Raw genomic sequence first — 22,308 nt, forward strand, 5'->3', positions numbered from 1 at the left:
GTGTACGAAAACTCTCTTACGAGAAGCGTAACTGGAAGGACCTTCAGTTATGTGCCGAAAGATTCTTCAACAAAAGCTTCTCCCGGATTCAATTGCTCGGTGAGTTAATTTGAAATATTCAGAGTCGATGATTTAAAATCTTGTCCAAATACATAAGATCAGTTTCTATTGATATACAACGACAATAACGTAAGTTTTTCCCAGTTTGATTTATTTTGTCATAATATAACTTTGTTTAGTTTTATAACGGAACATCCACCTCTGACCAACTTCTGGGTACAATTGGACAATCGTTGGCCGGTTTGGTCGAGGTGTTTAAAGATTCCGCAAATGCATTCATGCGATCTGTTGGCACCGGAACAAGTCTTAACGTCGCCTTTCTTACTGGTGGGTGCTGGGGATTATTATTTAATCATAAACATGTTTTGGAGGCTTGGTCCGGATAAAATGTAAATAAAACGCTGAATTTTACGCCTAAACTTTTATGAGTTATTCAATATGTAATTTGTAATTACGGACAGCATTGGCTCCGCAAAGTCAATTGAAAACACTAACCAATACATTTTGCTACTTTAAACGATGTGATGGTGGTTCGATATAAAGGTTTGTTCTTTGAACTACAACGATGGTCAGCAACGGAAAAGTTTACGAATATGAGCCGAGTTGTCATCATGTTATCATAATATCACATTATATCATGAATATCATATCATATCATGAATATCATCGTAGCTTGTTTCAAGTCACTGTCATAAATTTTTATGAGCATAATAGTGTTGTTATAATAACTAAACCGGAGCTTTGAAAGTGAATTTTTAAACAGTTAAAGCGAGGGACATGTCCCAACACAAGTTGGCCTTAAATAAAAATGCAAATATACTGGTGAAAGGAATTGTATTATGAATATGTAGTGGTTTAGCAGTTAGTGCTATAAATATGTGCCAAAAAACGTATCATTTATCGCTTAATTATGACGAAGATGGCGGTTCTTATTACATCACAATAACAGAAACAATTAAAAAGTAGTTGTCAATAAATCCATCAGTGAAAGGATTTTATTGATATGTTTTATTAATATAGTCGAGGAAAGCTTCAATTTACCACAAACTTACCGTAAAACCTCTATTTGAACGCCACCTCTAATAGAACGCCACTTTTAAAGAAGGGTTGAAAAATAGAGCGCCTCCCTCTAAGTCTAATTGAACGCCACCTCTAATAGAACACCACTTTTAGCGGCGGAATTGTATTAGCAGGTATTGTATTAATTGTATTTAAAGAAGGGTTGAAAAATAGAGCGCCAACCTCTAATTGAACGTCACCTCTAATAGAACGCCACTTTTAAACAAGAGTTGAAAAATAGAGCGCCATGGCGGTGAAATAGAGGTTTTACGGTAAGCTACTAACATTTACTGAGTTAAACCTTGTAGTGCTAATAATCATTTATTGTCTGCTTGTTGTGCCTGAATGTTCATTGTTTGGTTGAGATTTTGCTCTTGTTATTATGGTCTCGTTGTTATCTTCGCTCATTGGCTGCTATTTCCTGCCTTGACCCTTATAATAAGAGTTTTGGCGTTTTAATGCTGTTCATTATCAATTAGTTTAGTTTTTACCTAAATTTAACCGCTTTGCGAGCGCCTTTGCTTTGTGCTCAAGAAATGCTGAGTTTTTCTAAAATTTGGAAAAAGGAAGTTTCTGATTTGGTTTGTTTTACTTAAAAATTTAAGGAAAATAAATCCAGACAATTAAATTGAAGATTTTAATTAATCAAAAGTGCATGATTTTATCTTTTAGTGCCACCTTCGAACGTAGAATCGGAAGTTTTCGAGGACGTGCCACTGATAAAGGTGCAGTCACCAAACTTTCCTCAAAATTATCCCACCAATTACGTCCAGCAGACGGTGATAAAGAGCAGCCAATCAACAACTTACACCGTGTCTTTTAATTCCACGTTTGTTCTTTCTGACGATCAATTTTCTGTAAGAATAATAAGAACAATTGCTTCAACTTTGTTTAAATGCATGTGTATGTTTCGTCACAATTGCGTTTATTGTTTCCAAGCAGACCTTTATCTCGCAATTTTAAATACTTTTTGCCATTTCACAGTACACCTAAAGAAGCAAGCTTACGCTTTCGAAAGTTTGTGTAGAAAAATATAAACAAAGTTAACCTTCAGAGTGCCAAACTATATCCTGCTTTTTAATGTTACTTTAAAATTTGGTTAACGCGGTTCAGACAACATCTACTTCAACTTTGTTAGCTTAGTATATTGAACGTCGTTTTCCCAAACAATGACGCAGATAATATCGGACGAAGGAACGAAGGAATTCGCTTTTTTTTCAACAAGCGTCGTTCCGGCCCCGTTCAACATCACAGGAAAAGAAATTACGATACAATTTGCCTCTGGCGATACTGTTACAAATACAGGATTTCAAATCACATTTGATGCAAGTAAGCATTGTTATTTTTAAAATTTAAGATTTACAATTCTTGCTTAACCGTGGTTTTTATGATACTTTGCCACAAGTTCCGACAACTCCACCAGCAGCAAATGAACTTTTTTGCGGCAGTCAAGGCCATGTCAATATCAGGTAGTTTTGACTTTTAATGTTAAAGTTTTAATAAAAATATTTTCACCAACAACATAACTGCATTTATAATTCTTGCTAAACTTTTGTTTCTTATTTTGACAAAAAATGACTTCTCTGCGTCATAACCATGCTGCTGTGTTTTTAGTTTATCAACGCAAACTGTCAACGATTTGTGCGGAAATGATAATGGTTACGTCATTATCAGCGCAACTCGTGTTGACGATGTGAACTTAGTTGACCCCGAATGTAGGGCAGATGCGAGTGATCCGACCAAATTTCAATCTTGACCTGTCCAAATGTTCTATATTGGAGGTGATGTATTCATCATCATTTATCCAATTCATTAAGAAAATTAAATCAAATCTTATAATGACCTCAGCTTTTTTCTACTAAAACTTTTCTATGACGCACAAATTAGGTCATAGCTGACGTCATCAAAGCGCATTTTCCTCTGCGATGTCTTCCTAAATTGAACGAATCTGCACCGATCCAGCGCTACGTTGATGGATGCCTCAACCTGACGTGCGAGTACAACAGCACAGAACTGCTCGAAGCTGGAGCGATTGTTCCCGAGATCAAGTGAGTGTTCGACGTCTGTTGCAACATGTTGACGCTCGTTGCATTGAACAACTTTCAACAGGAAAGTGGCGCTGGATTCTGTTGAACAAGAAGGAAGATTCGGAGTTAAAATTTACTTCACCAAAAATCAATCTTATTCGGAGAAACTGGATGCGAGGGCTGAGGTCAAGGTTCCGGATCTCGTCTACACAAAAGTGGAACTGAGTACACCTGACGAAGCTCTGCATGTTCAGGTTTGAAACGATGTTTCCTGGAATTACCTAATCTCGATCATTGCAAATACTTCCCTGAGATTGCCATTATACGTCAGTGATGACGTAATTTCATGATAATATTTTTAATTCAGTTAAAAGAATGTTGGGCGACACCAAGTGAAGACCCTGATGATGAAGGAACAAGATATGACATCATTAAGGACAGGTGACCTGGTTAATATGTAATAATAAGCCTTGTTACGCATTTCTTGATTTTTCTATTTTATTTTAAAAGTTTGCCAGCCAATAACCCATTTGAATCTGATGACGCAATTGAAATTGACCGGAACTACATGGAAGAGTATGCTGCTTTTAATTTTAAGGCCTTTTTGTGGACAAATAATTTAGAGGGAGCAATCTACGTCTATTGTCGCGTCACAATATGTCACGAGGATGTTGACTCTGGATGTCCAGCCGGGGTAACAATGGTCACTTGTGACGACGGATTCTTTTGTTTTACCTTTGTTTGAAAATTCTAATTACGTTCGTTCATGAAGTTTGTAATTTTCATGTCACAATCAGCCAAGTGGTAACTCGACGAAGAAACGTGACGTGGCATCACCTGATTCGCTCCTTGTTGCATCCGGACCTATCTTCATCAGCAAGAGCAGGAAGAAGAGTTGTGAAGAGGTAACATCTCGCGCGAAACTTTTTGTCTTATGCGACATATTTGAGGAAAACTTTCAATTTATATTTGTTACTTTTCTTTATAGTCAAACGGTGGCTGCAGTGACGTGTGTGAGATGCGTAACGATGACGTCATGTGCATGTGTTATGAGAGAAGATCTCTCGCTGAAGATGGAGAAACATGTCAAGGTAAAGTCAAAACGATTTTTCCATTCTTTATACTGTATTGACGTCATTTATTACGTCAGATGTTGAGAAGTACGAAGTTGTAGCCGGTGAAGGCGATTGGTCGTTCCTAGTTTACGTCATCGCAGCATTCGTCATCGTGGTTGGATGCTTGTTTGTGTGGAGCAAGAAAGGTGGAAAGAGCAAAGATGGCTTCCCAAGTCTTATTTGAAATTGATGAAATAAACGAAGACCACGTCATGTCTACTTTTGTAATGATTTTATAATTATTGTAATATACGGGTTAAATAAGATTTCGAAATCTCGTCTTTAAGAATCGAATCAGCGAAGCGTAACACTGCGTCATAATAACTTCCTGATTATTGTTTTAAAGTTGTGACGTAAATGTCGTGCTTGCCTTTTTTTGCATGCGTTTAGTTTGCAGTATAAGTTTTCATTAGCGTTTATTATTATCAGTTATCAATAAGTAAAATGTCTACTAAGATCAATGCTGTAAAATGGACGTCTTTATACTGCTGCTGAGCCAATGTTTTGTCTAAATGTAATCGTTCAAAGAAGGATCAATAAAATCAGTTTATACAGTTGCCATTCTTGTGAAAACTTTCAGAAAAAGTTCAGTGTCAAGTTAGACAACTTTGTTGTCACCTTCATAAGACAATAAATCGTTAAGTTGAACAATTAAGTCCAAGGTTGAGAAAAACAGACAACGACCTTGAGTCGTGAGTCAAACTATCAAGTACAACCACCATATACACCCATTTTTCACTACAAGTGAGGATAAGACTTCAGGTAGTCATCCTCCGAAAAAATTTCCCTGAAGATGATAAATGATATTCAACTTGCAGTGGAAGCTTGCACTCAAACTTGAGTAAATCATGGAAATATAAAATAAATGAAACAAGATTGAGCTGTGCAGGTATTTTGTTACGTCACGCCACTAATTAACTTGGAAACTATTTAAATCTATGAAAAGACGAGCCGGGGAACTTTCAACAAAGAGATTTTGTAAACGTTTCTGGCTTGTATAATAAGGACAACAAAACATCACATTGTCGTTATGATGCAAGTATTAGCTTTGCTGGTTCTTCTTTACCATCGCTGATTCCCAGACAGCACTGATTCAAACCAGGGCTCAGCATTTTCACCTGATTGATTTCTAGATTTCTAGACCAAGTTTTCAAAAATATTGAGCTTTGAGCCAGCAAAAGTTGCGTTCCCGTTAGCGTAGATTGTTTACTATTTCAGTGGTCAAGATCAAACTAACGGTTAATTCCTGCTGTTTTTGGTTGATTAACATTCATGCACTAAATGCAATAAATGTGGTGGTTCAGGAATAAAATTTTTCCATATTTGTATTTCAAGTCACCAGTGCGTTCGTCAGCTTTGTAAAACGTGAAATCTGTTTCAGCACTCCAGTGCTGCTCGTTAGCCCCACCCTGCGGGGTCGATTTGACGTCAAAATGTCGAGTAAAATTGTCAGTTTGCAAATTACAGTACATTGTTAACATGAATGCTACAAATTTCTTAACCGCTTGGTTTTACTCAAATTAAGTTATTTTTCGAACTTTGCCATTGTTAAAAGCGACGCAAATGGGCTAAGACTAGGCCATGTGCAATGATATGTCCACCTAAGTTTGTTGCTGTTTCAATGTTTCGGAAATGTTTCAAAGCGCTTAGGAGATAAGCTTAGAGACATCCAGAAAGCAAAGACTGCGTTTGTGTATAAACATTGCATTGCGAACTAGCGATAGGCCAACACCTCAAGAGAAGTGTTCTATGGCCATCACATGTGCACCAATAACTGCCATCGAGCCAACATGTCATGGCGTGATCAGGTTGTATAAAAAGTGAAAAATAAAATGAGAAAAACGAAATTAAAACAAGATCTCAAAGCTCCAAGATAAAGATCAACTGCACAACTTCGGGATCAAGTTACTTAATTGAAAAATGATCGACCAACACCGTTCAATCCATCAGCTCCAGATAGAAAGAGGCGTCAAATATCTAAAACTAAAATCTCTATAATTTTGTTGAACGTCTTATGTAGTGCTTTAAAAAAACTATTTAGACCAATCAGAAGGCAGTTGATGTTGTTTTCTAGCCTGGGAATGACCCTAGCAGTTGGAGTGCTTCAATGTCCCAGGTCGCATGCAGAACCAGGCTAAAAATTAGCATGAATGCAGCTAAAATTAGGTGTTTTAGGCCAAAAGTTCTAGTGTCTATTTCGCACTACTGTTAAAAAAGTTTGAACAATGGATTTAGTGGCTATGCTCGTTGTTACCAGCAATTATTAACGTTTTTTTTTTCATGAGCACGTTTTAAGCCTTTTCGGCTTTGTCACTTTTCCTGTTCATTGGTGCGTGTTAGTGACAGCTGGCTTGATTTTGCACCTTATCGCATGTTATTAGCAACTAGCACTGTTTTTTCGTGCCCACCTTGCCAATGACGAAAAATAAAATGATTGAATGAAGGTGAACGTCTGGTAGCCTACAGCAAACAGTAAAAGTCTGGTCATTCACAAACACAACTTAAACACAAGTGGGCTTGCTCGCCTGTATGAAAGTTTGCCTGATACGCCTGAATATAAAATGTAGGTAACTTAACTGTAAGGTTGGGCGGTATACAAGTCACGAAAACTTGTACTATAGAAACATTATACATGTTGAGGGAATCCTCAATTTGTTTAGGAAAATCGTTGATATTTGGTGACTGTAATATTCCAATGTAGTCTACTCTCTACACCAGATAAACATGTGACCTATATCGCACCTTATATGTGACTTGTGTGCATAAAAGTTGCAAAATTTATTTGGCGTTGACAAGCTCTTCAAGCTTAGTGGCTATCTCTATGTCACTTTAAACAATCATTGTCTGTTGTCCAATGGAAAATTTTGATTGGCTCAGAGAATTTTATACTTGTCGGCTCGGTAACCGAGTAAATAAATTATGTTACTGAGCCATATGAGCCAAACTGTATCGTGTATGAACAATACAAGGTGTTTTCTTAAATAAATTATGTTACCCTAACACTATTGTTGTGTTGACCTAGATATTAACTATATGGGAGCAATCGTAAGACTATGACGTCAGGTCGACCATCAATGCTTAAGACTTCTACCCGCATCAATCTAATGACGTAATTTAGTAACAGTTGGTTATTACAACACAGCTGTCACAATGCGCCTCATTTGTGCGTGTGTGCGGAAGAGGAAGCACGCGGCGACTGGTTTCAAGCCAAGATACCTGCAGTCGAACACATTTGAGCAACTCGAGCTCGAAGCGAGCAACAAGGTTTTGGCAGATTCTCTTCGCACAAATCTTTCGCTTAATACGATAAACATCAGTTTCTAAATAAAGTTTATTTATCGATTAAACTTTCTCGTGCGAAGTTTAATATGAGTTGAATATGATTCAACAGCGTTGTTGCTAATCTACGTTGAACCCCGCATCGTTTTATAACTTTGCTCTTATTAACTTGTTGAAGTTTCATAACTTTACAGTGAATCAAAGAACATATTGTACTGTATGGTGCAGCAGCAAAATAAAATTTCGTTTTGAAACAGGGAAACTCCCTGGTTGTGTGACCTTATACGTGGAGGCTGATTAAGGGAAGTGATGTTTGATACCAGGTTATCTTGTTGGTGTCCTCCGTCAGTCTCCTGCAATAACTCTCAGGGTTTTTTGATCCCTCCCTCTCCTGCGCTACATAATCCCGACATATCCTATCCTATCTCCTATCTCCTATCTATAATCCCGACATATCTCGATCTCGTTTGAACGGAGCCCAGATAGCTCTGTAAATTCTAAAATCTCGTCACGACTTGAAGAAAATCTGCAAAGACCCGAGCTACTGAGAAGCAAAGTACCAGGGTTATTATGGGATACATCATCGTCGTGTTATTCTCAAAAGTAACTTTGTTGTTCGCTTTTTACTTGTGTTGCATTTTATTTCATACGTGTTGTGTCGTATCTGCGATGAAAGTTTGACAACAAAGAAATAAATTATGAATCTGTATGACGTCACCACATATAACCAACGATTATATTTATAGATATCAATTTAAAATCTTAGTCTCTAGTTGTGGAAGATACCGGCAGCAAGTAAAGCATTGACTTTCAACGCTTTTAACTCTACAATCGCTATTCATATACTTAACCTATAATTAACAATATGTATTAACAATAGCTGAAGCCGTTGAAAACGGCAACGAATTAGGTTGAAACAGAGGCAACGAATTAGGTGACATCACAATGAAGCTTTCAGATTAACTTTTTGTAAGGAACCAGGTAAACCACAAGAAAGTTCAACAGTAACTTTCAACAGTACGGTCACTGACCTTGTTGTGGCGACCAATCATTCTACCGCTGATGTCGTCACAGGCGGTAGTGCTTCTACTCTGACAAAGCGAGTTAATTGACTTAATACACGTTCTAGACTCAACTTCTCTCAGTCGAGTATTTCGTCAGTTTGAGACAGAGGACAGAAAGTGCTGCCTGGGAAGACCAGGTTTCTACCCAAGGAGTCGGAACCACCAGGAGCGACAAATAAATTTTTAATTTAACCGGTGGCCAACGAGTTATCTAAAACAAAATTAAACGCCTCAAGCTTTGTAAAGGCAATACATGATTGTTGTGACCATGAAATACTGAAATGATGACGTATAAGCTTCTGTAATGAAACTTCTAACTATATACTAGGAATAGTCAAAACTCAAGATACTTTCAATCTTTAATCGACCATTATTACGTCACAATAAGAACTAATAAATTCACATACCCCATATTAAATATTATTTCTTAATTGTTGACATAAAATATGTTAGCAAGGGACTGATGGTGTTACGTCATTATACAAACATCATTATTTACGTAATAGATACATTACAATACAACAGCAGTGTGCATGTGACATAGTTTTAGAAACCATGGAACGAATAAAAATTTCTTGTGGTTTCTTTCCTTGCTACGTGGTAGGAAGCAGCCAGCACTTGAGCAACATAAAATAACGTCATTGAAAATCAAACAGCTCAAATACACACGTAATAATGACGTAATAACGCTCATAATAAAAATAATGATGACGCTGAATATGTTTGTACAACAATCAAAGACTCACACATATATTTCATGATAATAATGACGTAATGTTGACGTAATGTGGCGGTTACATTCCAATCAAGAAAAAATAATTTTTAAATTTATCCTCACATCCTAGTAAAGACATCGCTGATTCTTCATCATTCTTTGAAGATAAAAGTTTGGCGGTTGTTCTGAGACTAAAACATAATCTAATGCATTCATCAGCTGTGAGATCGATACATAAGTCATTGCGTTGATCAGCTGGTGGTGATATGTTCGTTGCCATGGTGACGAGTTCATTGCAGATGGATTTGACGTCACCATCCAGATTGAGAAGAAGCATCAATTGTAAGTTCAATAACATGTTCCTGAAGCGGGGAAGTGCCGTCAGGTGCTTTTGTCTTTGTAGGAAGTTGTAAACGTCACTTCCTTTCTCCCTCGTCATGGTTGGATGATCTTGGTACAAGATGCACAAATCTAAGAAACAAAAACAATTATAGTCACAATTATACAAAACTAACATTGATGAAGAGTAATTTATCCAAAATCTTGTAAAGCTGGGACAAATGTATCCAAACGCATATTGACGTCACGATAAATAAATTCTGACGTAACAACTGAAATAATTAAACAGACAATTCAGTCGAATTAAAAATACAAAGAAATTAACAATTAACCACATATAGACATCCTGTCATTTTCCATAATAAATAACTGACCACGTGCAATAAGAAGATACTCGCGAGATAAAGATCGCTACAGTCAGAAATCATTCAGGTTATTGACACAAGTAAAGATTATCTCGTTGTTAACTGCAAATTAGTGACGATTTCTCCAGATGCTTCCCATCTCAGCCTGGTACGTCATGACATGTGTTGTGCGAGGGCATTCAGTTAAGTAATAAAAGTGACGTCATAATATACAAAAATCTTTACAACAGAGAAAAAAAAGCCACTTTCAAGCGATTGCAACAGTCTAACTAACAGGTCGCATATTTAATTTGCTTATTATGACGTCATTAAGACGAGACGATCGTAACGCTATGATTTTATTCATTACGTGATATGTCGAAGATAAAGAAACGGATATGACGCGCTGTGCAGATGCTTTGCAACCTAAATTAACAAAACTTATCAATTTATACTTAATTGCGTCATAGTGATGTCATTTCCTGAAATGTTCAATGGGAGGAATGGGTTCAATTACATAAATATCTATGACGTAATCAATGACAACATCATCCAAGGTTAAACAAAGACAACAAATATTTTTATTTCTTACTAATAATTGTGTGGTGAATATTTTCCATCTTCCATTGCTCGCTCTTATCTTCCACTTCCTGCCTTGCGTGAATTGCTTTGATGTAGAACGCCTCAGCTTCCTCAGGTTGGTTGTTGTAGTCGTAATAAATGCCTAAATAATTATAAATCAATGATTACGATGAATATTTTAAAATGAAAAAAACTTGATTGTCAATCATAATTAACAATGACGTCATAATCACCAATTCATGAACAAACAATAAATTAATTAAATTATTATTTTAAAACATAAATTGCTATTTGGTCACGACGTTGTAAATTAACATACGAACCTATATTATTGCAGCATAATGAGTACAACGTCATCTTCCTACATCCATCGCCGAATGTAGATTCCAATGTGGTGATGGCCGGTTGGAGAACTTCGATTGCGCGCGAGTATTCATCAAGATATCCATGGCACAATGCGATGGTCAACCAACATTGAGCTTTCGATGTTGCCGCCAACTTTTCATCATCGACTTTCACTGATTGGATGGATTGAACGAAGTCAGTCATGCGTGAAATCACATGACGATGTGTGGTTGGTTGCAGATTTTTGTTGTATCGAAATATAAATAAATGTTGCGGATGTTTGTTGTATCGCACTACAAAGTTGTGACATTCAAGCGCGCATCTCTTCATCAGTTTCACTTTCTCAGTAGGATCATCAATCTGTTTGTGAAGATCACCTGCGCACAATACAAGTTTGAGTAATCTTACTTGAGTTTGTTCAGTGCTTAAGAATCTTTAACGTTTGAGTAAGATCACCTGCAAGCAACAGAAGTGTCAATATTGTCGGTGAATACTTCACACGACTCAGCTTAGACATGAGATCGATGATGTCATTTCCGACATCGATTGCATCTCTTCCGGTTAAAGAATCAGTCTTGATCGTGGAAATCAAACTTTCACAAACCGTCAGTGCTTCGTCTATTTTTCGCTTCGAAATCAGATCATTTATGGATGAGATTTTTTCACTCATATTTTCCAGCCCTGTATTGAAAAGGATTCAAAAATTTTAGTTTCAAATAACCAATTTTTAAACCTGCTTTAATATTTATGTATTAAATATAATTTTTTGCTCTGTGTTGTACAGTGATGAGAAATAGACATGTTACATCTCTCTAATAAAATTATCCTTCATCTGAACAGGCTGATTTTATTGTTAGTGACGTCATAAGCAAGGTCTTAACTAAAGATAACAGTTGGATTGAATTAGGGGGAGTCCCGGGCGTAAGCCGAAACTGATTAAACTTGTCGTTGGGATTGAGAGTTGTCAGAAAGAAATAATTTTCGTGATTTTACTTTTTGCTCTTTCACATTGGATAAGCTATAAACGAATAAATAACTTTTATTGTTTATTGTTTTCGTTGCAAATGTTTTGGCTTTGGAAGATTTTTGATTTGCTAACTGTCGTTCTTGTATTTCTTAACTTTGGCCACCTCAGGTCTATTGCCTGCAATCACATATCCTTCATATAAGTCAGACCTCGTTAATCCGGACCACTTTGTTTCGTCATAAAGTGTCGGTTTAGCGGAGAATCTGGATTATCGGAAAGCGAATAATTAATCAATCTTTCAAATGCAGCTCCATGTTTAAAAAGCAGATGCATCTTATCCAATTCAAAGCACCGAGTTTCTGGCTGGATAGCAACTAAAATAAAATTATATTTTTTGTATGATCCAACCCAGTGTCGAACCCCAGAACTACCGTATTAAAGACGAATGCTCCAATCACGACGTTATCTCCACAATTAAATTGTTTTACAAATCCCGATGCTGTGCTGTACTGCTAATTGACATTCAAACAAATTTCAAATCGATAAAGACTGTTGGAGAAGTTTAAAGAGTGAAACTGCAACATTATTATGCGTAGATAATGGGTTATTGTTTCGTCAACTAACCACTGTATCTAGGACAATCGTGAATTATTTTCGCTTCACGCTTAATGATCCGGTTTATCGGATTTTATTGCTATTTATTTGCACATTTGTTCCAAAACTTTTGTGTCGGAGTCGGACAGCGTTGTTTCCGTATTAAATGGGTAAAATGCATCATAAGAAGAAATCCGTTCCCAGTAGCTTTGTGTCGTATAATGGGAATTGCTAGCAATGTTTCTTACTACACAGTATGTTAAAACTTATCTTAAAACAACACCTGAACTTTGCTCCGTAGATAATTAATAAATCATTATATGTGAGGCATAATTCAATGAATAAACCTCAAAAAGTAGATAGAATTGGAGTAGATAGTCTGGTTTTACACTGCGCTGTGCTACGGTATAGTTTGGACAGTAATGTCAACCATTGTTTGGAGCTAACTACGATATGCAGTTTTTACCGCAAGATGGCGCACAATACTACGATTTAGTTCAGCGATAATTTAACAGGTCTTAGCAATTCAGTAATTAAACAGGAAGCCAGATCTTTTGTAAACTTTTGCAAAGAACAAGTAATTTATCAGAGTTGTGCGTTTTTGCATTTCAAGTTGTTAAACAAATAATGATTTTAACCAACACACGTTCACTTTTCAACAAAGTTTAACTTTTCCATGCTGTGAATGTGAAATTTCTTCCTAGATCTTTGACCACATTTAAATAAGCGAAGTCGAAAACAGGATACTTATGAATATAGAAGATGGATATCACAGGTCGTATGATAAAAGATATTACAACTAACACGCGCAGGATAGTTGGTAAGTCAGGTGACATGTAGTGACTGGTTATGATAAACCTACAGAGTAAAGTGATGCTTGTTAATATGACTCCACAAACCTGTTGTGCTCTTATGAAACAGGGTATATTCAGCTAAATACATATACAAATGATTTGTAAATCACTGCGACAGAAAAAGCGATACTTGGTAATTTATTTGTTTACAGAAAACAGTTTAAACGCAAGTTAAGATACCTGAACGATTATTGGGTTTGTTTGCATCAACCGAGCGATTTGAAAATCCGAAAAACTTTCTGAATCGACTCATCATTGTCTCTGTACCAGTCAACGTTATCTGCTCTGTGAATCAAAATAAGAGAAGATGAAATAAATCATAGTGTTCATAATTTGCAAGGTGTTCCAGCAGTGTATGAAAGTGAAATTGTAAAGTATCGAAATATTTGTCCAAGGATTGGGAAAATGCAATCTGGCATTCAATCTTTAATGCTCCAGCCTGGTATGAGGAGCTGGTTGCTGTGTATTATTCGACTGACACAAATTTTTTGATTTTCAGTTTTTAGTTTATGCCCGAATTTAGAATTGATTACATTGTACCAGCAGTTATCGAAACCAGTTAGCACATTTTGGTGTTTCAACGACTGTGTTATAATGCTGATAGCCTGTTACGTAAGCTATATAGCTATAAATGCATAACTTTTGATGTTTCAACTGAAACTATCCCCCTCGATAACAATTCCTTAAACGTTTTTACTCTACACTATTTCAGAACCACAATCTCAGCCTACGCCTCAATGATTGGAATTTCCATTTACCCTGGGATTCTCCCTCACGTGTTTCTCTGGCTCCATCAGGTGGTTCATGTTCCGGCTTTAATTCTGTGACAGTCGGAGCAACTGGAAATGAATTTAGTAAGAAAATATTTGGCAAGATCATGAAAACTGCTCATGTTAATCACACACAGTAAAAATGGTGCTTGTGGAATAAGTTCTACTAACTTGACATACTCAATTATTTTATGAAATTAATGGAAAATATTCCAATTATACATACTGGCATCAAAGTATGTATATTATATGACATCATGACACATTTTACAACCTCTCTACATTTTGTGTCCATATCGGTTTATCTCGGTCAATTTTTTCCAATTTTTAAGAATGTCATTTCAAATACGTAGGACTATGGTTAACAGGTTAGGTATAAATCATATAACTGATAATTAATCTTATACCAGTTTGAACATTTGTCAACAAGTTGCTTTTTTCAGGGGTTGTCCATTTTTTTATTCCTGGAGATTCCCGAGTTTTAGTAGTAGTGGAACCTGCATTTACTGATGTAACTGAACAAGTAACAGCAACTGTCAAGGAAGAGCACAAGCAAACATAATGTTTTTGTATTCATTATTTGCAATTACTTAGATAACTTTTCTCCGACGTTTTCTATTTACCTGAAGATGTTTTGGCAACATCACTTGCAGTCCCACCAGCTCCATCTGGTGGTTCAGATTTTGGTTTTATTTCTGTGACAGTCTGAGCTGCTGAAAATGAGTTTAAGATCAAAACAGTCGGTAAAATCATAAAGAGTAGTGAATGAATGAATGTGATGAGAGTTTACAGGAAACTGAACACGCACTGATTTATGCTCACATCTACTTCCTTCTTTAAACTTGTTTAATTTTCCAAATAAAATCATTTAAATCGCATAAAAATTTGTCACCAAAGCTGGTCTTGACTAATCAACTTAAAGTTTAATGGATTTTACTTCAAAAAAACAAACATTGAACCTGATGTCACTTGTTCTGTATCAGAAGGCTCTTGGATTGTGAGAGCAGAGAGACCTTCATACACTTCATCCTGGGTGGATGTGGCAAAAGTTGATTGCTCTGTGGATGAAACAAGAGAAAATTTATAGACAGTAAAATTTGCGTAAGTCGTCATCTTAAGAAGCACAGAAAAAGTGATGATTTACCCAAACAACACAAAATCAAATTTTTTATTGCATTTTTTTGGGTACAACATTTAGATTAAAAACTCTATAAATTGTTTTTGATCAAAACTTTAATGCTTGTCGAGATTTTAAGATTTTAATTTTGTACAAAGAATAGCTTCCATAAAAAGCCAAAATCTACTTAACAGGCACTGACAGCTGGGTGATACAGCTGTCGAAGCAGATTAAGTTTGTAATCATGCTGACAAAGTAGGGTCAAGTTAAACGGATAGACGAGTTAGGAAAAGATGACTTCGCCAAACTTGACACTACAATAGGCTTTTTGCCGGGACCAAGCAATAGGTGGCGGTTTAGGCGAACTGACGACTTAACCGAAAGAGTTCTACAGTACATGTACAATCTTTATCATTATATTTATGTTAGATATAGCTCCATGAATAAGCCTTTAAAAATTAATGAGCTCAAGGAATGGTTTGTTTCAAAACGTTACTTCATGAAGTTAAAAATTAATGAAGCTAAAGAACATTAAACAACCAACCAACATTTCATTAATGGAGCCAAATAGACAAAAGCAACCAAAAAACCTGATGTTGATGGATAAGAAGTAGATGGTTGTGGTCCTACTTCAAACGGAAATGAGAATTCACTCAGCTCTATTTTCACACTGCTTGGTGTTGGTTCAGGTTCCTCATTCATTTTAAGATCAGATATGTGGTAGGTGACGTCAGATTTGTTCAAAGAATTCAACTTTTCATCAATCTCGTCATAAACTGGAATTCATAATAAACTAAATAAATCGAAACAGAAGCAAACAAAAATTTAAGCGGTTTATATTTACTTCAACTACAGTAATAGTACAACGGCCAATCACCAGCTATGATAAATGGATAACTCATGATTACAAACCATCCAGTGGTGCGCATAATAGTATGGCAAATTAAATACGGTATATGCTATAAATATATAATTTAGAAATAAATTATAGTTTGTTACTTATCTTCATATAAATCTGGTTGATGTTTCGACACGATCCATTGATGCATGCTATACATACCTTCTTGTATATCTGGTCGATTCTTCGCCTCGAAATCCCAGCTTCGAACCATGATGGCTTTTAAGAACTTAAATATTTCAAGATCTTCAGGTTTGTCTTTCAATGATGACTCAACGTCATCAAGATATTTTTGTTTTGGTTTTTGGCCACGATTTATTATTACTTCAATAATTATACCAGGGTTGACAGGTTCATCAGAAGAAAATGCAGGATGCTTGGTGAGGATTGCATAGAGCACCATCCCATAGCTTTAAAAAATACAGAAAATTGCTGGTTGTAATAATTATAGTTGTTAACGTAATCTGCTTGAAAAAAATACGATACCAATTACTAATACAAATGTACCAAGCTTTTATGCCGGGAAGTGCTGCTATTTGAATCATTACAACCGTTAATGCACTCACCTATACACATCCATGCTTGGCTTTTTATCACTTAGTATGTTTCCCAAAAGCTCTGGTGCAGTGTAGAATGGAGTATGCTGAGTAGTTGAAGTTACTGTAAAAGATCCTCCTGAAACTCCTGTTGCCGTGGCAATAGCAACGGAGCCAAAATCTGCAATCTTCACCATCAAGTCTGGTGTGAGCAAAATGTTTTGTGGTTTCAGGTCGCAATGTAAGTAGGATCTCTTCTTATCATGGTGGTGCAAGTAACGTAAGCCGTCACTTATTTGATGGGCAAATCGGAGCTGCAGTAGCAATGGAATGTCCGCTATATCTCCTTGGAGCCAGAGAAAGAAGTCTAAGCTGCCAGCTTCAACATATTCCATGATGATTCCAATACAATTGCTCCATTCTGTGATGCCATGAACAGCAACAATGTGTTGATGTTTGAGTCGATAAAGAACTTTCATTTCTCTCTCAACACTGAAAATGCAAATGACCTGATCAAAGTTAAGTGTCAATAAATGTTGTAAGTAAGATGAGCATAACCTGTAACTTATGCACATAGACATCCAACTACAACCATAGTGATAATCAAAGGAAATCTTAATGAATCAAGTCAAGTTATTGTTTCATATCCTGTGTAGATTTTTAATCCTTTAAAGAACTGTGATCTAAAGGAATACACTTTTTTGCATTTTCATGGGTATCATTTTCCATAATTCTGCTTAGATATTAAGAAGGGCTTAAAGAACATCGGATAACTTAACACCCATACAATTAAAAAAGCTACAGAATTTCGTTTATTCCAAAAATTTTAATAGTTTTCAAAGTTTACCTGCTCTAAAGTATAAAGTTGATACAATACACATTGATAAACTTTATGATTTTAACAATGAATGATTCTTGTTTCATTTTTCAGGACCGACTGCATTATGTGCCAAGTCAACAAGTCACTTTATTAGGTTTTCTTATGCAAGATGTTCATAATTCAAAACATATGTGTTTATTACTTTAATAATGCCAGCATGATGAAGGAAGTGTGTGGTTGTGGAAGGAAGATTTATAACCCGTCAATTACAGATAAGACAACACTGGAAGGTAACTGGGCCATGATTTTGAGAAATATGTAAATATATTATTGAAAAAAAAGGGTTTCTTCTTACTTTTTCATAACTTTTTCCATGTCTTTGGAAGGTCCTTCAACTTTGAAACATTTAGCAACGACTCTTCCCAGTTGATCGTGGATGCATCTTCTAGCTGTAGCAAAACTTCCTCTGCCCAATAAATCCTCTTTATCCCAACTCGTCTTCAAACTGGATGCTTCGTAAGATTGAAATGACGTAGTCACTTTTGTTTTTTGTTTCGTGGAACTCAGAACTTGAGCCATGTTTGAACAAATCAAAATCCTTCAATATTTAGAAGTATTCCAAAGTTTACATACTTAAAATTTTTACTTCACTGAAAACTTAAGAAATTATCTGACAAGCTAATGGATATATTGGTTGGATGAATAGCATGGATGGGTTAAATTTTTATCGGGTTTTATTTTGTTGACTATCGTTGATTTTATCGACCTCTCTTTTTGTATTTTCTTCGTAAATGTGTGAGTATGTTATCTATGTTGCGGAGGCTTACAACATCTTATTTTGAAGGCCGGCTTACAATCGAGTCAATATGACACCGACAAAGTAAAAAATGAAGCATAACAATAACTTTGTTGAATTAGCAAATACATCAATTTGTCATAGAAAAATCAAGTGCATCATACAAACTTAGTACTGCACATTAAAAACACAAGACAGCTGCAAAGAAACAAAACACAAAAACGTAACAAGCTTTTCTGTGTAACCTTAGGTTTGTAGAAGTAAACCTAAAACGATTTATTTGATCATAAAATTAGACGGCATAGTATGGCAAATGGACACTCGGAAATTTGTCGGCATTGCATGTTAGTGCATCAGTGGGGTAAATCAACCGAGCTCTTGTGTGTACAGACCATTTAACTCAGGTGTGCAATGCCTAGCTAACTATGCACCTATTTAATCTTTCTCCAGTGCATATCTCAGCTAACACTTGCAACTGCACATTTATCTAACATCCTGAGGCCGGATAAATCTTCATTGATTCTCATTGAAAACTGGCTAATCATTCAGTCATTTAGTCTGTGCAAAGCATTGTAGTATCTCGCATTAGATACGCAAGTAGATATCGCAGTAGATATCGCAGTAGATACGCAAACGCAAAGTCGCAGCTAAGAATTATATAACATTCAAATGAAAAAGCAAAATTAGACTTTTTAAGCGGTTACATATTTGGTTCTAAAATTAAGGCTTGAACAAAGTTAAAGTAAAGTTAAGTTAGCAAAATAACTTTATTGAAGCTTTGACAAAATTAAATCATTTCACTGTTCATTCCCATAGATTCAAACTTTAAAAAAAATAAGATATTTTATTACTTTGAAACACTAATACTTTGTTAAAAATGAAAGGAAATCAAAGGTAGATACAAAATAGGATGCAGACTCTAAGCCAGTGGTTCTCAACCTTCTGATCTTGGCGGACCCCTTTTGGTGCTGTCAAAGCAGTTGGCGGACCCCTGAAGTTTAAGCAAACTAAGGGTTCTGAGACTGCACTTAAATGTTGCTTTGCTTAGTTTTACTTAATAGTCTTGGTGCACAACTGCGCTATTCATTCACAATAACATCAAACTATGCGGATATTTTTATTTATTTCAAAGCGTTATCTATACCTTGCTCACAACAAGCTGCTAGTTACAAGCTAAAACTGAGAAAGCGATTATGTGCAATCTCCAGCAACTTAAAATCACTGTATCCAGCTGTCTTCTCGTATAATCCGCAATCTAGTGCATCACAATAGGCCTTCCCTGCGGGTGATAAATCTCAATAAGCTTTCGTATTGTCCCATCACAATAGGCAATTAAGCAAATGTTCCAGCCTATTTCAAAAAGCAATGATAAACAGCAAAAAAATTTTAAAAAATCGTACTTTATGTTGCAAATTTCGAAGTTCTCAAGGACCCCCTGAAAACGTTTTGCGGACCCCTGGGGGTCCGCGGACCCCTGGTTGAGAACCACTGCTCTAAGCACATGCATTTAATTTGGAGAGCGACCATTTCACCGTATTTTAGTCTACACCATGCAGCCTATTGTTAAAGGTAGGAGGTAAGGTTAGAAGAATCGGTATGCAAAAAGTTGGTTTTTACTATTCAAAATTTTATTTAAACAATCTTTCCAGTAGGATGAGGGTTTGGTTTAAGGAAATTAGTTTTACATCAACTAAGTATGAGCTATAATGTAGTAGCCTATTCTATGTCATTTTAGGTGGAAAATTAGAAAATATTCTATTTCACAGGCTAGCCTTATTGCCATTTACTCCTTTACCAGCCGCCGACTACCTATGTAGATAAAGTATTAGTTGCGTGACAAAGTACCGGCCCTATAGACCCTACTGGAAAGTTTGTTTCTAGTGCGCCAGATATAATTGCACCAGTAAACATTATTAAAAAATTTGTGCCATGTCAACCTAATATGTATACTTGTAACATAATACAGTGGGACCTCGTTAATCCGGACCCCGAACAACCGGAATCCCCGCTATCCGACACAAAACTGCCGGGAACGGATTTCTTCCTATGCATTTTACCCCTTTAATCCGGAAACCCCGCTGTCCGACTCCGACACAAAAGTTTTGGAACAAATGTGCTAAATCAATAGCAATAAAATCCGATAAACCGGATTATTAACAGTTAAGCGAAAATGATTCACGATTGTCCTAATACACTATGTACAGTGGGTAGTTAGTTGACGAAACAATAGCCGATTATCTACGCATAATAACGTTGCGGTCTTTATTGATTCAAAAGTACAGTATTGCGCTTTGTAAAAAATTTTAGCCGCAAAGCTTTTTAGTCATACTATGAAATACTGTACAGTATTTTAGAAATGAAAAAATAAATTGTTCATCAACAGTAACAAACAACACTTCCGCGGTCGCAAAAAAATACGTACAGTACATCGGTTGAGTGCGGCAATCTATTGAAGACATACTGCTGCAACTCAATCGTGCTATCAGCTTAATATATCGCATTGCGCAAAGATTGGAAACAGGTCAAAGAAAGTTCAAGACTGCTGGTCCCGCCGGAATGCTTCGCCATGCAAGAGCGGTTGTCAAACCGATTTGCGGCCGAATGTTCGTCACTTGGAGAGCATTCGTCTTTAATACAGTGGTTCTGGGGTTCGACACTGGGTCGGATCATACAAAAAATATAATTTTATTTTAGTTGCTGTCCAGCCAGAAAGTCGGTACTTAGAATTGGAGTAAGGTGCACACTGCGTTTTGAACACGGTGCTGCATTTGCAAGATTGATTGATTTTTTATTTTTCGATAATCCGGAAACCCCGCTAAACCGACATTTTTTGACGAAACGAAGTGGTCCGGATTAACGAGGTCTCACTGTACATAGGGAAGAAAAGCAAGCTTTTTTCCACACCAACTAAAAAAGTGCTAAAAAAGTCTAAACACTACAAACACAGTACATGGTCTATAGCAATAAGTTCATAATGGTCTTGAAATCATTAATCAGAACATACCGTTAGAATAGCCTTGGAACGGCCATTAATCAAACATTAGTCTTGACTAGAAAACCAAGCCCTAACTAATAGGCTTATTATACGCAGTACACCATTCTTTAACTGATAAATTGGTAGGCTACAAGCAATAGGCCTATATGCTGTACAGTGTACACCAGTGTTGTAATGACTTGAGTCGACTCGAGTCACGTATTTAAATTACTTGACTTGACTCAAGTCAATACTTGAAATGACTTGACTCGAGTCTCGGAAAGTAACTTGACCAAGTCATTAAATCTTGGTTGTTAATTTATTGACCAACTGAATTACAGACATTTGATTTCGTTGCGAACGATCGGTTAAAGGTTTGGTCAGTGACATGACTTGATTTGACTTGCATTATATTTTAACTTGACTTGATCCAATCAGTAATTTGGCTCGACTTGACTTAAGTTAACTTCCCAAATGACTTGACTTGACTCGAGAATTAAAAAAATGACTTGGTTACAGCACTACCGTACACCATACTGATATATGACTTAGTACCACCAATCTCCAACACACAACAACGTTTCCAGAATGTGCTTGAGATACAATACCACACTATAGGTCTGCAGGCTACAGCCATGCAACTAAACCTCAAATACGGCGACCAACTCAGTCCAGCACTCGCAGATGACCAAAAACGACAAAGCGCCAAACGCCAGTTGTCATTTATAAGGCGCCAATTCAAGCTAACTTGCACAAGAAAACGAAAAAATGAAGTGGGCTCGGTGGCCGAGTGGATGCGAGGGTAGTGGCTCGAGCGGTTCGAGCGCTGGAATCGCTTTAATGCGGCTCGTGTTTGACATCCAGTCGTGCTACCGTTGTAATGCTCTTGGCAAGGAATTAATGAAACAATTGCTCCAGTTCAGTGGGTAGTTCTAAATTTGGGCAATTAGATTCAAATAATCTATAAAACAAATAAAAAATGTGCAACAATTGGAACTTGCACAAGGGCTAGCTCGGTAACCGGGGCTCATCTTGTCCTCTCATCATCTTTCC

At 36.5% G+C, this 22,308-nt stretch overlaps 2 protein-coding genes across 2 annotated transcripts; one reads left to right on the plus strand and one right to left on the minus strand.

The window, feature by feature from the left end:
- The first annotated feature begins 2,414 nt into the window (after positions 1-2,414).
- On the plus strand, positions 2,415-4,753 carry LOC143452258 (alpha-tectorin-like). The gene is made up of 10 exons (XM_076953150.1): positions 2,415-2,448; positions 2,525-2,588; positions 2,734-2,900; positions 3,007-3,167; positions 3,229-3,400; positions 3,514-3,587; positions 3,657-3,840; positions 3,944-4,051; positions 4,135-4,237; positions 4,297-4,753. Exons 3-10 carry the CDS (start codon positions 2,844-2,846, stop codon positions 4,443-4,445), a joined length of 1,008 nt encoding a protein of 335 aa, XP_076809265.1. The 5' UTR covers positions 2,415-2,448; positions 2,525-2,588; positions 2,734-2,843; the 3' UTR covers positions 4,446-4,753.
- A 3,966-nt stretch (positions 4,754-8,719) lies between these two features.
- LOC143452428 (uncharacterized) lies at positions 8,720-21,090 on the minus strand. The gene is made up of 14 exons (XM_076953392.1): positions 19,682-21,090; positions 17,841-19,560; positions 16,696-17,157; positions 16,292-16,539; positions 15,822-16,007; positions 15,074-15,172; positions 14,738-14,827; positions 14,522-14,629; positions 14,103-14,183; positions 13,525-13,629; positions 11,386-11,610; positions 10,908-11,306; positions 10,595-10,726; positions 8,720-9,790 (listed from the first exon to the last, which is right to left on the minus strand). The coding sequence occupies exons 2-14, from the start codon at positions 18,062-18,064 to the stop codon at positions 9,399-9,401; spliced, it is 2,751 nt and encodes a 916-aa protein (XP_076809507.1). The 5' UTR covers positions 18,065-19,560; positions 19,682-21,090; the 3' UTR covers positions 8,720-9,398.
- Positions 21,091-22,308: the final 1,218 nt, after the last annotated feature.

This window comes from Clavelina lepadiformis, chromosome 4 (assembly GCF_947623445.1).
Source record: "Clavelina lepadiformis chromosome 4, kaClaLepa1.1, whole genome shotgun sequence".
Lineage (NCBI taxonomy): Eukaryota > Metazoa > Chordata > Ascidiacea > Aplousobranchia > Clavelinidae > Clavelina > Clavelina lepadiformis.